The following is a 16,969-nucleotide window of genomic DNA, read 5'->3' as shown; positions in this document are numbered from 1 at the left end:
TTCCTGAAGGTAGCTATTCAAACCCCAAACTTTGGTTTATAGCACTCTATTAAGTATTTTGAGGTTAGTACTCTTTTCCCCCCACTCAATCAATACATATGAGATAACAGTATGGCTTAGCATAGAGCTTTAGGAATTGGGAACTGAAATCTGCCAGACTCTTTTTTTTTTTTTTAATTAAAGACAAGGTATTGCTGACTTAGGCACTTTGATTTCTTTGCTCCTTTTCTTTAAGCACAAATTTATTGTTGTTTAAATTTTGCCACAGAACGGGGGAGTCAAAATAAATGCATCATCAGCAATTGGCTGCAGAGAAGTCAAGCAAAGAACTGAGTTCTTTATTTCTTTGTTCACTTTTTTTTCCAACAGAGGCCAGTTCTGAGAGGTGACTATAATTCTAGTCAACTTCTTTGTATCTAGAAGAATCTGTAAAATTGGAGACAAAGATTTAAGATTAAGATTGTTATTATTATTATTTTTTGAGACAGAGTCTCACTCAGTTGCCTTGGGCACAGTGCTGTGGCATCATAACTCACAGCAACCTCAAACTCTTGGGCTCACGCTATCCTCTTGCCTCAGCCTCCCGAATAGCTGTGACTGCTGGTGCACACCACAGAGCCCGGTGAGTTTTTCTATTTTTAGTAGACATGGGGTCTTGTTTTGCTCAGGCTGTTCTTGAACTCCTGAGCTCAGGTGATCCAACTGCCTTGGCCTACCAGAGTGTTAAGATTACAGGCATGAGCCCCCATGCCTGGCCTAAAAGATTTATTCTTACTATTATTAATAATGACATCTTAGATTGGTATGGTGCTTAGCAATTTTCAAAGTGTTTTCCCAATTTATGAAGTACAGAGTTTTGAGGCTTGTGAGATCATAAACTGATATGTTTTACTCACTTTTTATTTACCTATTCCAATGCCTAGTGCATAGTCAATATTTCACAAATACATGATTGACCCTTAAGATAACTCCATAGGGATAGAACTGGAAGTTACCATCCTTATTTCCCTTTTACAGAAGAAAAAACAGTGTCAGAGAGATTATATGAGTTACTTAAGGCCACCCCATTGGTAAATGGTGGAAACAAGATTGGAGACAGTGGCTCGTTCTGTTTCTAGTACATTCTCTGGTGGTGGGCAGGAGAGGCAGAATTTTCTGATAAGTAGGCCAGTTTGTGATTGCAGAAATTAAGTTTCATGGGATATGAGGAAGTAAATCACACCCATCTTTGAGAGAACGGTACAACTTCCAGTCATCTGCATTTCTTGCTACTGACCCAGACAACACAGCAGTGTTCAGAGAGCAGAAGGGGCCATGGGCTTCAGAAGAACAAAAGTCTTTTTATTACAAACAACAAAAATAGTATAGTTTTCACTTATCGAGCAGCTATTATGTGCCCAACAAAACTTCTTACAAATATTATTTTTAATGCCCAACTTACCCACTGAAGCATGTATAATTTAGTTTACAGACCAGGAGGCAGAGATTCAGAGCACCTAAATTATCTTTTCATTATTTCAAAATGATTGACTAACACTTTCCCTACTTTCCCCAGTCAGACCTGCACTTATGTTGTATACAGTCTTTTGAAATGGAGCCTAGTTTGCGACACCAGTGAGTCTTTACCCCACTAAATTTGCCTTTTGAAATGCCCAGAATTACACCAAGTGTCCTGCTACACCCAGTAGATTAGTGCTTTCTGGGGGTGAGGACTTTGAGAAAACATGGGTTTATTGAGGGAGATTATGGATCCACACCAAGCATTGCCCAACAGAATGGAAAGAGAAGGTAGGAGAGAGAACGTGGCCTTCTTTGAGGCTGCTAGAATAAGGAGATCCTAGACAGGAACCCCAAGCCTGGTGGCACAATTTAAATCAGAGAGTCAGAATCTCTCCTGGTGAGAGATCAGTACCAGATTTTGTTGTCCCAATCTGTTTTGGACCAATACTTGTAGAAAACACAATAAAAAGAAATTAGTCTTAATTTCCACACTTGTCTCACCAAGGGCCACTGACAAATTGTTCATGTTCCAGCCTGGTCTATGGATCACACTTTGGCTAGTACTGGTTCATAGATTTTTAACAGAATAGAAGTATTACTACCATATTCACATTATTTTAGTACAGTAGTTATAAAAGATAAGAACTCACCCACGCTATAGGTGATAGGACCAGTACAGAGATATACGTTTAAATATGTACGTAAACAAGTTCTTGAACTCTGTCAGTGCATTTCTGGGAAAGTAGAACCTCCTTTAACACCAGCATCAAAAGTCTATCCTGCACTCTCTTCTAGTATTTTTATAGTTTCATGTCTTAAGTTTAAATCTTTAATCCAGTGAGAGTCTATCTTAGTTCATGGTGAAAGGCGTGGGTCCAGTTTCAGTCTTCTGCAGGTTGCCAGCCAGTTCACCCAGCACCATTCCATTTGTTAAACAGGGAATCTTTTCCCCACTGAATGTTTTTAGTTGGCTTGTCAAAGATTGAATAACGGTAAGTAGCTGGATTCATCTCTTGGTTCTCTATTCTGTTCCAGACGTCTACTTCTCTGTTTTTGTGCCAGTACCATGTTGTTTTGATCACTATTGATTTGTAGTATAGTCTGAGGTTTGGTAGCGTGATTCCTCCTGCTTTGTTTTTATTTATGAGTAATGTCTTGTCTATTCGAGGTTTTTTCCTATTCAATATAAAACGAAGTATTGTTTTTTCAAGATCGTTTAAGTATGACAGAAGAAATAGGTCTGGGTGAGTATTTTATGAGGAGGACCCCCGGGCAATTGAAGCAGCTTTAAAAATATACTACTGTGACCTGATCAAACTAAAAAGCTTCTGCACAGCCAAGAACATAGTAAGTAAATCAAGCAAACAGCCCTCAGAATGGGAGAAGATATTTGCAGGTTATGTCTCCAACAAAGGTTTAATAACCAGAATCCACAGAGAACTCAAACGTATAAGCAAGAAAAGAACAAGTGATCCCATCACAGGCTGGGCAAGGGACTTGAAGAGAAACTTCTCTGAAGAAGATAGGCGTGTGGCCTACAGACATATGAAAAAATGCTCATCATCTTTAATCATCAGAGAAATGCAAATCAAAACTACTTTGAGATATCATCTAACTCCAGTAAGATTAGCCTATATCACAAAATCCCAAGACCAGAGATGTTGGCATGGATGTGGAGAAAAGGGAACACTTCTACACTGCTGGTAGGAATGCAAATTAATACATTCCTTTTGGAAAGATGCTTGGAGAACACTTAGAGATCTAAAAATAGATCTGCCATTCAATCCTATAATTCCTCTACTAGGCATGTACCCAGAAGACCAAAAATCACATCATAACAAAGATATTTGTACCAGAATGTTTATTGCAGCCCTATTCATAATTGCTAAATCATGGAAAAAGCCCAAGTGCCCATCGATCCATGATCGGATTAATAAATGGTGGTATATGTACACCATGGAATATTATACAGCCTTAAAGAAATATGGAGACTTTACCTCTTTCATGTTTACGTGGATGGAGCTGGAACACATTCTTCTTAGTAAAGTATCTCAGCCCTACTATGAAACTAATTTATGGCTTTCACATGAAAGCTATAACCCAGTTATAACCTAAGAATAGGGGGAAGGGGAAAGGGAGGGGGGGGAGGGAGGGGAGGAGGGTGGGCAGAAGGAGGGAGATTGGTGGGATTACACCTGCGGTGCATCTTACAAGCGTATATGTGAAACTTAGTAAATGTGGAATGTAAATGTATTAGCACAATAACTAAGAAAATGCCAGGAAGGCTATGTTAACCAGTGTGATGAAAATGTGTCAAATGGTCTATGAAACCAGGGTATGGTGCCCCATGATCACATTAATGTACATAGCTATGATTTAATAAAAAAATAAAAATTAAAAAAAGTCTATCCTTAAGCACTTAAGGACTTTAGGCTTGGGTTATCAAATCCCAGTGACCCCTAGCTATCCTATGAGGCCCTGCCCACTCATTTATGTCTTACTCCTTTTCACATGTGTGAAATGCCATGGTGATTAATAAAACACAATTTAGATAACAGCTGTAAAGGATTTATCGTAGCTGTTTGATCCTCTCACTCTCATTCAATCAGTACTGAAATCACAGCTGCTATTCTGGGGGAGAAACAACAAAAACTTGACATTGAAAAGAAGTCTTTTCACTTGAAATCTTTTTTTTTTTTTTTTTGTGGCTTTTTTTTTTTTTTTTTTTTTTGGCTGGGGCTAGGTTTGAACCTGCCACCTCCAGCATATGGGACCGGCGCCCTACTCCTTGAGCCACAGGCGCCGCCCTTCACTTGAAATCTTTGATAACCACTTCTTCACACAGAACTTCAAGGAGATACAGGATTCTACTGTCTCTCTCAAGGCTCACTGTTGGTGCTGTGCAGTCCAAAGGGCTTGTGGGAAGCAGTTCCTTTTCTTCCTAGACCTTAGGTTTTCCATGTGTGAAGAGCAATGCCTCATTTATTCATTCTGCAACATTCAGGGTGTTGGGCACTGACTTGGACAGCAGGGAAGGTGCTTCTCTTCTCAGGATGCTTGGGAGGAAGTGTGTGGAGGGTTCAATCAGAGCCACTATTCATACCAAGCCTCTCTCCTAATAAAGTAAGGTGTATGAGCAGGTAGCTGGATTTCTGCCCATCATGTACCTGAGCCCTGAACCAACTCTTCCAACCTTGATACTGGGCCTGTGTGGACTTTTGTTTACTGTGGGAACTGAGCTTAGTGCACAGAAATGGTGATAAAAGGAATTTAAATGACTTACGAACTTTGCCCAGGTTCCCAGGCAGAAGAGCATGGGTCTGTGTGCTGGCTTCCTCGGCACACACGCAGGGGATCTCAGGGTGACAAGTCTGGCTGTGCCACCCACAGATGCAGGGATACAACTGCAAAGGACAATGGCCTTTGACAAGGCAGTGGCAGCTTGTGTAGCCAAGTTGATAAGGATTTTGATTTTTGTGAGTTAAAGAATAGACAATTTTCAAGGAAAAATGGGCTTTTTTTTTTTCTAGTGATCTTTGGAGACAGATGAAATTTTCCACTTTTTTCACATTGGGGAAGTACTGGAGACCAATGCATCTCAAACTTTAATGTGCATGTGAATAACTTAGGGATCTGATAAAATACAGACTAGGTCCAGCAGGGCTGGGGCAGTGCCTGAGATTCTGTGTTCCCTATAAGCTCCCTCCTGAGGGACAGGCTGTACTTCAAGTAGCAAAGACCTTGAAAGCCCTGGGTGGCCTGAGACGAGTCTGATCTGACTTTTGGAAAGCATTGACCCCTGTTTCAGTAATCCCATCATCTGGAGTGGTGGTGTCCTCTCTCGGGGTTCTTGTGTAGTCTTAGGAGATACTGCTGGATGGTGTATTTTGGTGTGTTTAACCATTTTTTAAAAACATCTTTGCTGCGCTGTTGAGTACATCTTCTTTAGGCCAAAATGACAGCAGTTTCTGTCATGCCCACTCAAGGACCGCTCAATCCCGTATTATCACAATGCACTGCCTTGACCCACATATCTTGTGTCTGTAGCATATGGCTGGGGGTAGTTCCCTGTAGCAAATTCTAATGAAGAGAGATTTGCCATCCAGTCATGAAATGAGGAGCTCAAGTGTAATGTTTAGTGAGTTGGTAATGCAGCAGTCTTTTAAAGATTAATAGATTACAGAGTGTGTATACGTAAAAGGGACCGAATCCATTGATTATTTTCTGGGCATTGAATTCAACTGTCATCAAAAGAGCTTGTCCTTTGAGCTTCTTGGATTAAACAATTACAGAAATTTAAAAACAATGTCCATTTTGATGTTTTATCTCTTTTGAGCTACAGAACATGGTTTCTTTTAGAAAGTAGGTAAAAACTCAAAGCTCCCTCAAAATTAAACTCAAAAGTGATTTCAGGAAAATGGAGGCTTATGTCACAATGAGTGCTGATAAAATGCGGTCCCTCCTGCAGTACACTACATCCCAGGCCACTGGTTGGCTTTTTCATCCAACTTCCTGAGCTAATGATAGTAGTTTTTAATGCAAGTATCATCATGTAACATAGACCAAACTGATCTTCTAGTTGTTTGGGGTGGATTGGAAGAATGGCTTACTTAATGTCTCCGATTTCTTCATTTATTTTATTTCTTACTATTTTATTTTTATTTTCACATTCCACCCCTAAAACATTTCATGGATCTGTCAGCAACTTTGATTGAAGCAGAAATTAATTTTAACTGATACGCTGATGAGGGCTTGGAAGGGTCTTTGCTCTGAGAGGGTTTCATTATAGTGGTATTTATCTTAATCGGATTTGGCTGGCATGCTTTCCACTCATACGATTTTAGAACGAAAAAGAATCTAATCAACATAGAAGTCACCTAGTCCAGCCATCTCTTTTTGCTGAAGTGAAAGCAGCTCAGGGGTTTACTCAAGGTCACATGGGCCTATCTGTGAATCAGTCCTGGGCTCTCCCAAATCTCCCACCATGCCTTTCTATGTTGATTTCTGGATGTGATTTGGTGGCTTGGAGGCCCAAGGAAGCAGGTCGCCCACTATTCCTGGTGAGAGCAGGGCATTCCCATGCCACTCACTGCACTGCCACACCCACCAGAACCTGCTTCAGGCAGAGCCACAGAAGATACTGAACGCCCTAGGGGGACAAGGTGGCTCAGTAGGATCCTAGACTCTGCAGCCAGTGGCCTGGCTGGAATCCTGCCTTGCTTCATACGAGCTGTGTGACTTTATGCAAGTCACTGAACCCCTTTGTGCCACAGTTTCCTTAGATATAGAATGAGGGCCTTCCTCACTGGAAGGGTAAGATCATTGGAAATATGTACAAAGCAATTAGAACAAGTTGTCAGGGGCATTATGTGTGTTTTAGGAGGATTTGTAAACAAGATATTGAGCTGTGAAATCAATGTTCAGAGTCATAAATAGCATTAGAAAATGGCATGTAGTAGAGTAAAAAGGAGCATATTAGAGCACATTGTGACTATGCAGGGTACCTGCAGGTGTCCCTTTGCTGCCCTTGGTGTTTGTGTGCATGTGTGTGCACGTGTGTGTGTTCACCCGTGTGTGTGATGGCTCACAGTGTAAAATGTCTTTCTCACTGACGGTTGTGGTTACCAAAGCTTGGAAGACTCTGCTCTAGGGGCTGGAGTGAGCAAATCCACTTTTCTAAGCCCTGACCCGTGGGATGAATGAGGCCACTGTGGACTAAACGCACAAGCTGAGCTCTGGCTGAATCTTAAATGTGCTTCCTTTGCAGAGGGAGACCAAGGGGCAGTTTCTCATCGACCACATCTGCAACCACTACAGCTTGCTGGAGAAGGACTACTTTGGCATTCGCTATGTGGACCCAGAGAAGCAAAGGGTAAGAGCCGACCTCTGTCCAGAGCCATTCCAGACTGTCGCTGTGGGGTCATCTCTGAACCCATGTGACACTCTAGGTCTCATGGATTAGTGGACACGTGAAACTGTGTGAGCAGGAGAGGCTGGCCCACTGAACCGTGTGGAGCAGGACAAGGGAAAAGTTACAGAGGCCTTCCTGAAGGCTGCTCCTGTCTGGTTAGGAGAGAGAATGTTCCCGTGTCCTTCGAACCCAGTGTTTGCTAAAGTTCCCCTGATGGTGGCTAAATAAAACCTCAGTAGAGAGAAATCCACTCCCCGCTCCACATCCCTACTACAAAGGGGTATTGGTAGAGAGGGGAGAGGGGACATGGGTGCTTAATGGGTACAGGATTGCTTTTTGGAGAGAGGAAAATATTTGAAACTTCATTGACGGGGTGGCTGCACATTGTGAATGTGCTATCACTGAAATGTAGATTTTAAGATGGTTAGTTTTATATTATATGGGTTTTACCTCATTTCTTAAAAAAAGCATTTAACATACCATGGAATATACTATTCAGCCATAAAAGATGGAGACTTTGCATCTTTTGTATTTACCCAGATGGATTTGGAAAACACTCTCCTAAGTAAAGTAGTTCAAGGATGGAAAATCCAGCATCCTATGTACTCAGAACTACTAGTAGAGCAACCATCACAGGCCCACAGGAGAGAAACTGTAATTAAATTCAAGACAGGGGGAGGGGGTTTGTAAGTTCTCACCCAACAGGCACAATGGAGGGGTATATGGCACATTTCCTGGGTGAAGGGCTTAACCACAACTCATACTTGAGTTCACAGACACAGACAATGTAACCTAATCATATGTATCCTCATATTAATTTGAAATTTAAAAAAGTGCTTTGACAGATGAAAGGTTAAGTCACTTGAGATGCTGCTCCTTGAGTGCTCTAAACTCAATGGCTCCCACTCTGCTCCTGCTCTTGGACGCACCTGCCCTGCTTGTATCTCTCTGTTGGTGGATAAGTATGAGCAGGGGAGTCTCACCTTTTGAGCTGGGGTACCTGCTGTCTTAGGGGGGGTCCAGGTGTGGCATGTGCCAGACTCAGTGATGTGCGTCCCTCACATCTGAAAGGCCCTTGGGAGTCTCCACTCGAGCTCCATTTGTTTTCCAGCCCTGCAAACTTGCTGTGAGTCCCAGTTACAGGGGGCTCTGTCCCCACTCAGTTCTCTGCTGCCTACAAGCTGGACTATATGTGAAGGGGGTGCCAAGGGGGTAGCCTAGGAGGGGACAGGACCCCTCTGCCTCTGTAATTTAATCTCCTCCTCTCCATCATCCCTGGTCTTCTCAGCTCGTCTTCCTTCCCTGCAACCTAGCTTGGCTCTTAGTTTAGTCTTTACTGACCCACTATCATGAGAAGAGGCTCACAGAGTATATTTTTATAAAGGAGGAGAATGTTTAAGGAACATACTAGTTTTCTTTTGAAACATAATCTTACTTAGCTCCTGGAGTCCTAGGGCACCCAAGCTCACCCGGCCCTGAAACAAAATCACCTTAGCTCTTTGGTCCAGAACTCCTAAGTCAGAATCCTTGGGGCTAGAGCCAAGAATGTGTATTTTAACTTGTTCATATTCTAGTTTTGATGTGGCTAACCCAGCTTTAGTCTGGGGACCATGACATAAGACATTCACAGAAGTAACTTCTCACAGCCTGTGCAGACACTACTTGTGCAGGGAAAGGGAAATGGGCTCAAAGAAGCTGTTAGTTGCCCAAGGTAAGTAAGTGATGGAGAGAGAATTTGAGTTTAGGATCTAAGTCTCCATGAGCCAGATCAACTCTGTGGACTATATCAGTCCTCTAACCACCAAAGAAAATGGGTTATCTTTGCTCAAAATTTCATTCTACATTATAAACAACTAACATGCAGCAGTCATTCTATCTGCTATAGTTACGCACCCATCACATGCCAGGAATTTTACTCATTTCAGCCTCTAGTTTTCTCCAAACCCCTGTTAGGAAGGGAGAAACTTGGGCACAGTGGGCATCTGTGGCTTGCCTAGGGCCACATGGCTAGTAATAGGCAAGATTTGAACTCTTTCTATTATATCTCTCAAGTGAATAATTGAAATATAGCCTGAATCTTTTCTGTAAAGGGCCAGATAGAAAATATTTTCAGCTTTGTGGCTCAGACAGTCTCTGCTGCAGTTACTCACCTCTGCTATTCTAGTGGAGAGCAGCCATGGGTAGTGCCTCAATTAGTGGATGAGGCTGTGTTCCACTAAAACTTTGTTTTTACTTACTGCCTACTACGAAATAGGCAGTTAGCCATAGTTTGCTGACCTCTGGTCTAGACAATAGTTGGAAACCACTCAATGCGTAGGCCTTTTTCATTCTCTTAACCCTCCCATTGGGGAGATATGGGATACATTATTAAAAGAAGCCTTTAGAATTGGAATCAGATGGGGGCAAGACACAATTATAAGAGGGACTTTACCTAACAAATGCAATCAGTGCAACCTGGTTTCTTGTACCCTCACTAAATCTCCAACAATAAAAAAAATCAGAAAAAAGAATTGGAATCAGAGATATCAATATGAGCTTGTGAGTTTTAAAAAATATATCACAGATAAATAATGAGTAAATATAGGGGTGTGTGTGTGTACGCATCTGCTAGTAGAGTGGTCCCCAGCCTTTTTGGCACCAGGGACTAGTTTCATGGAAGACAACTTTAACATGAATTTGTGGGAGGGAGTGAGACTAGCGAGAGGTGGAAAGGTTTTGGGATGATTCAAGCACACTGTATCTCCCCCTCGGATCATCAGGCATTAGATTCTCTAAGGAGCACGTGACCTAATCCCACCCAAGTGCAGTTTTCAGTGGGGTTTTTCCTCTTGAGAACCTAATGCCCCCACTGATCTGACAGGAGTTGGAGGTCAGGTGACAATGTGAGCAATGGGAGTGGCTATAAATACAGACAGTTAAAAACCAGTGTGGTGTGGGTGTGTGTGTGTGCCTGTCAAGGACATGAGAAAACAAACTGTCTCTGACCGCCCAAGGTATGTGACTGTTTCGAGCTTTATTGGCTCACCCTCTGCTTGCCTGTTGCTGGGCGGCAGATTCCTGACAGGCCACAAGCCTGGCAGGTGGGGACTGCAGTGCCAATGCACAGACACTTTGTCCACATTCTGTACACTGAGAGGGCCTTGGAAGCAACAATACCACAGTAGCAAGGAGCACACACAGGTCTTGGCTTCCAAATACTACTTTCCAATAGAAAGACCAGAACGCCTTACAGAAACAGCTGATTCTAGGGCTGGCATAGGGAAATCACAGGATGAGCCTGGAGTGGTACCAGAAAATATGGAATTGCTCAAAAAAAAAAAAAATGAGGGTAAAGGATTAGGAAAGGCAAAGAGCTGACAGAAACAAATAACAATATTGGCTTATAACCCACAGAATAACTAACCATGAGTCCACACTGATGTAAATAATTAATGAATAAATAAAAAGGAGAGAGGAGGCAGGTCTTCCTTACAGAATAATTTCAATTAATAAATGTAGAAGGAATGAAGAAATAGAAAACCATCCTTAGAACAACATGATAATAATGGTTGCAGAGGAGCGCCATTGATGAAGGCTAAAATTAGTGACCAAAGTTTGAGGAGATACTGGATCAGGCGTCCTCAAACTGCAGCCCGCAGGCCACATGAAGCGGTGTGAATTGTATTTGTTCCCATTTTGTTTTTTACTTCAAAATAAGATATGTGCAGTGTGTGTAGGAATTTGTTCATAGTTTTTTTTTTTTTTTAAACTATAGTCCAGCCCTCCAACGGTCTGAGGGACAGTGAATTGGCCCCCTGTTTAAAAAGTTTGGGGACGCCTGGACTGGATACTTGAATAGTCTCAATGTACTCTCTCCCTCCTAAGATAAATTTTCAATTACCAAGGGAGAAATAATAATTTTATAGTGGGGAAACCTGGGAGGCACCACTTTAACCAAGAGACGAAGTTTAACATCGCCAGGCCAGACATCTCAGTGTCACGCACCTCCTGAGCCGACGTGCTGTGAAGGGCACGTGGTCTCTGTGGCCTTCTTCCCAGTGCTGAGCACCATCAATCTTATCTGAGAAAACATGAGACAAAACCCAAGTGAGGGGCATTCTCCAAACTAACTTACCAATGTTCTTCAAAAGTGTTGAGGTCATGAAAGACAAGGAAAGACTGGGGAACTGTCATAGATGGGAGAGACACATCTACTCAAGGTAATGTGGGATCCTGAATTAGTTTCCAGAATTGGTAATGGGAAAACTGGGTGAAATCCAGTGGAGTTTAGTTGATACCAGTGTGCTAATATTGGTTTCTTATTTTGGTAATTGTGCTGTGGTTATACAAGATGCTTACGTTAGGAGATGAGTAAAGGTTATACTTTACTCCTTTTGTAACTTTTTTATACATCTCCAATGATCTTTTAAGGTAAAAAGAGAGTCTTTAGGTTGATGTGCTTGGTTGTTCATTATATCTTGATTTAGCTTAATTTTTAATGTCCATGCTTGAATCAGTAGTAGTTTAGAGGAAAAAGTAGGGGCTTCAAAAACAAAACTGTCTCATCTGATGTAGCCACTATATTGATTAAAAGGGTGCTTGAATACTCCTTCCCCCACCCCCCGCACCATACAGCTCTTACAACCTTTTGGTTTTGAAGGTACAGTGAGGTGTAGCTTTCACATGTTTTGTAGAGTAGTTATTGCACTCAACCATAAGAACTTTGGACTCTGAGAGATATGAATTAAAAACTATCTCTGCTGGTTGGTAAACTCCGTGATCTTGGCCAAGTGATTTTTCCTAAGTCTCTGTACAGATGGATAAAGTAGATAATAACGCCTATATGAGAATCTGTGATAAGGTATACAAATGCTTGGCACATGTGTACACTGAGTACATGCTATGTGTTATTTTACTTTAATTGTTGTTATTATTACTCTTCCTATTGTTATGCATCGGCTAGGTCAGGTGAGGCAGCTGCACAAGGAAATACAGCCATGATTAGCACCTCAGAAACTTTCAGCAGTCTCTGAGGAGACTGCTGTTATGATCTTTGGAGAGAGAAGGCAGAAAGTGAGCCTGGGATAATTTGAAAAATGGACGCAAAGGTACAAAGACATGCTGGTATGGGAGTTTTAGGCAGTGATTAACTGACTAACTTTTTTTACAAGCTCCTGTACTTTTTCTTAATGGCAAATAAAACCTATGAGTTATTTCCATAGAAAGCTAATCAACAGAGAAAACCAAGTGAGTTGGAGAAGCTGGAGTGGAACTTACCTCCGCTGTCGGGGATGGTGGTTTGCCTACAACTCTTCACAACTTGGTTTACAGTACCGTCGTGGAATATTAAATATTTAGCACTATTACATTTGGAACACCATATGTTTCACAAGATGTCTCATGCCCCAGAGGCTCTGAAAGTGGGAGAGACTGAGTCAGGAAATGGGTGACTATCTTTTCCTATTTTAATGGCAAGGGCCCAGAATTTCCATTATTATTATTTTTTAATTTGATGCAGGAAGGGATAGATTGAATACTGGTCAATAAAAATCCCCTGAGTTTCTATCATATTTGTCCTCTGAGGAGCTCATATTTTTTTAGTTGCTTAAGGTTAGGGAAAATGTGGGCCGTATCTTCCCCATTTTATCACTAGAGAATCTTGGGCAATGAGTTTAGAAGTCTTGGGAGAAATCATTCTGGAAAAAAAGATAGTATTTGGTTTAAGTACACAGTTTTCTCTTTTAAAACTCTACTTCTCTTCAGGTATTTGGGTACTTTCCCCTTGAAAAGATCAAAATTTGAAACTCTTGTTTCTGTGGCTGTGGTTTGAGATGTCCATCATCCTGGATTTTCCCCTTTTCCTCTTCTACTACTTTCTTTTCTCCAGACCCAGACAAAGAAGTCACCCCCAGCACCTTAGAGCTACAGTACCCCAGCCCCAGCCCAGCCAGAGGAAGAATGATATCAGTACTTGTTTACAGGTGGTTGGTTTACAGCCTGGAGGGAGGTTGTACCCTGAGCTGTTCATTTTAACTTCCTCATTTTTAAGCATCTGTTTAATCCATTTGCATCAGTGCTGTTGACTTTTCTAACATAAGGATATTTTGACTCCTACCCAAAGACAAGGGATTCACTTTGGAAATTCACATCTCTGGGGTACCCTCCTCAAGTGCCCAGTGCTGTCACATAGGGCATTGTGTGTCTTGTGTCCTCTGGACACCAGAAGGGTCCATGTGCTTTCTGAGAGGAGGATGAGATGGAAAACCATGGATGCACTCTGAGTCCTCCCTTCATCATGTCTTCCCACATAACTGTAGCCCTGAGGTTTTTATATTGTAGCCAGAAAGAACTAGTTTCATTAGTAATAGGAAAAGACCTTGCCTATGTCAGAGCAATTTGCTTTCTCTAGAGGCACCTTGGGGAGGACAGGTAATGGCATAAAAACTGGCCCAATGATTTGAGTTTTCACTCTGGGGATGGTGCCAGGAAGCCAGACAGCATTATGTCCCACCAGCTGCTCTTGCCTTTGAAAGGCTGCTTCTTGCTCCTCAGGATAATTACTTCACAGATGCTCATAACTGCGAGCAAGAGTGGTACCCAAGATTTAGGGCAGCCCTGTACTAAAGAGAAGGGTCAGACTGCTGCTTGTAGTCACCAGTCATGAATTAGTGTAATGGTCCTTTTTTGTTTTTAAAGTATTTTTTTCTTTCTTTCTTTCTTTTTTTTTATTAAATCATAGCTGTGCACATTAATGCAATTATGGGGTACAATGTGCTGGTTTTATATACAATTTGAAATACTTTCATCAAACTGGTTAACATAGCCTTCACTGCATTTTCTTAGTTATTGTGTTAAGACATTTATATTCTACACTTAGTAGATTTAACATGTACCCTTGTAAAATGCACCAAAGGTGTGGTCCCACCAATTACCCTCCCTCCACCCATCCTCTCCCCCTCCCCTCCCCCTCCTCTTTCCCCTTCATTTTGGGCTGTAGTTGGGTTATAGCTTTCATATGGACATGTGGGTGCTTATCAATTGGTTTCATAGTAGGGCTGAGTACATTGGATACTTTTTCGTTTATTCTTGAGATACTTTGCTAAGAAGAGTATGTTTCAGCTCCATCCGTACAAACATGTTTTTAAAGTTTTTAAGCCAAAAAGCATTAATAATCAAAGCTTCCATGTGCAGGGGGAGTAGGGTAGACAGGTATAAGTAACTCGGGTTTGTGGGAAAGGACTTTGAGCACTCAAGTTACAAGGACTACAATACTATCATAAGAGTTTTCAAATTGGATATTGTCCAATGGTTAAATTGTGGCCCAAGATAGGAGCACTGACAGATTTGGGGAAATTGTTAGATTCCTTCAGCAGAATACAGAGCTGGTCTTTAACTAAAATGGGTTCTCATAATTGACTCTGTCTACATCTAGTTTCCTCTCCTAGGATGGGACAGGTAAAAGGCTCTGATCTAGAAGTCACCCAGCAGACTGGGATGCCATAATTTAGTTGGGGGAAGGGAAAACATATGAACTGGTTGTCTTGTGTGAGATAGAAGACAGGGGCTGGGGAAGGTCATTTTATCCTTTTTTGAGTCAGAAAAAAAAATTGAGGATATCCAAGGTAGGAAATTTTCCCTCTGTTGGTGGTAGGAATAGCTGGGGAAGGAATCAATTAGAGAGATAAGGCTTAATGTGATAATCGGACAGAGAAGCATTCACCAGAGGCTTCCAGAAGGCAATGACATCAGAACCGAACAGAGACCGCAGGTTTGAAAGTTTCAAAGTGGCTTTGAAGATAACTTTTAAGTCAAGCTGAGAAGAAGAGAAGAGTGTTTCTAGTATGAATACTTGGAGAATTAAAAACAGTATAGGTTATGAGATGCCATAACCTATAGGCCCTTCCTTCTGTGTGTAATATCCGGGCTTCTCCAGATAATGTAATTCCTGGACTTCTTTCATGGCTGCTTAGAGCTCCAAGTGCATATGGAGTTACTTGCCATGTAAGTTGTTCAGGAAAGAGAGCAGGTTTTGAGGGAAAGGTTATACATTTTGAACATGTTGAGTTTGAAATGTCTGAGAGATGTTGAGGTGGAAATGTTCAGTGTATAGTTGAAAGTATGAGTCTGAAGATTCATGAAGCTGTTTAGGCCATAGACAGGGATTTTGGCACCAAATGAGCTCCTATATTACTTCAAGGCCCTAGGAATAGGTTGAAAACCAACAAAAAGGGACTGACAAGGAATAGATGGAGCAAAAATAATAGAAAATGCAGAGAGAGACACACATTATGGCAGGGAGGGTAGTTCAAGACTTAATAAGAAGGAATGAGCCACAGTTTCAAGAAGGGAGGGAGAATGGGGGGTATCGTTCCTCATGTGCGAAGAGCTTTGACATCAGGAAAAAACGAGTCAAGTTCTGTCTTCTCCATTTGCTGGTTGTTTGACTTGGAGCAAGTTTCTTAGACTCTCTCTGCCTTAATTTCTTTATCTATAAAATGGGGATATAAATACTACTTATCCATAGAGGAGTTGTTTAAATGAATTAATCTATAACTTATATAATTGATCTTTTTACTGTTCTGTGCTGTAATGAGTTTGAAAAGGTTGGAGGTCTAACAACTAGATGATCTTTGATCTTAGAACAGTTTGGTGACAGTGTTGTTAAATTTCTATGCTATGATAGCAAATGCTATCTAGTGATAAATTCCATTGTAAGGAGCTTGAAGGGATCTCCTAATTTCACTTTTGATTACCTTTTAGTAGGCTTATGTGCTTTAAATAGTAATCAGTATTTTTATAATTGATTGTATTTTGTGACTATGACTTTTTTTCTTTGAGTGTACATTAAAGATTTCTTGGAAGTAGAGTAGATCACAGCATCTTCTGTTCATTTACTTCTTTTCTGTGGCTGCTTTCATGCTCCCACAGCAGAGTTGAGTGGTTATAACAGAAAACATACGATCACAAGGCCTAAAATATTTACAAAAAAATTAAAATTGCTAACTCCTGTTAGAGAGCACTGAAGTCAGCAAAGGGGATGGAAGTTGCTGGATGAACAACCACGTCTGCTTTCTTAGGCCCTCCTCTGTTTTGTACAGCATTTCCTCTTCTGGCTGTTACTTCTCTTTTGCCCATCTCCAAGACCCTAGAATACAAAAACTGTTACAGCTGAAGGGGCAAAAAACACCACACTGAAGCAAGGAAGGTTTTCTTACATGGATTGACTTTCAAGCAGACACTTTTATAGTGTTCTTGATCTACAAATTTGTTGTTATCGTTGCTGCTGTAGCATAGATTTTATTGAAATTGGAGTGGAAACCGATGTCACTGGTAACTGAATAGCTAGGGCCTAACTGGTACCTTACAATTTGGAGTGCTGTAAAAGCTGCATTGATCCAATGATATTCTTTCTCCCCAGCAGAGGCCAGAGGGCCTGGAAATGGCATGAACTGGCTACACAATGCAGGAACTGGTTTCTCTGGGGCTTTGTCCAGGTGGATGTGAGAATCAGGCCATCTTTTTAGGGATACCATTGGAAATGGTCAGTTTGGGGATCTAGTTACGACTGAGGGGACAAAC

General features: G+C 41.5%; 1 protein-coding gene across 3 annotated transcripts in view; it reads left to right on the top strand.

Annotated features, from left to right (window-relative positions):
• Positions 1-16,969, top strand: part of FRMD3 (FERM domain containing 3) — a 293,188-nt gene that overhangs the window by 129,594 nt on the left and 146,625 nt on the right. For all 3 annotated transcript variants that reach the window (XR_008376912.1, XM_053576329.1, XM_053576319.1), the window contains exon 2: positions 7,268-7,372. Coding sequence is in view for 2 of the 3 variants with exons in the window: in XM_053576329.1 (XP_053432304.1) it covers positions 7,268-7,372 (105 nt within the window). In the remaining variant the exon portion in view is untranslated. The remainder of the gene's footprint in view (positions 1-7,267; positions 7,373-16,969) is intronic.

This window comes from Nycticebus coucang, chromosome 2 (assembly GCF_027406575.1).
Source record: "Nycticebus coucang isolate mNycCou1 chromosome 2, mNycCou1.pri, whole genome shotgun sequence".
Taxonomy (NCBI): Eukaryota; Metazoa; Chordata; class Mammalia; order Primates; family Lorisidae; genus Nycticebus; species Nycticebus coucang.
Note: the sequence above shows the minus strand (reverse complement) of the source record. Positions and strands in the feature narration are given on the sequence as shown.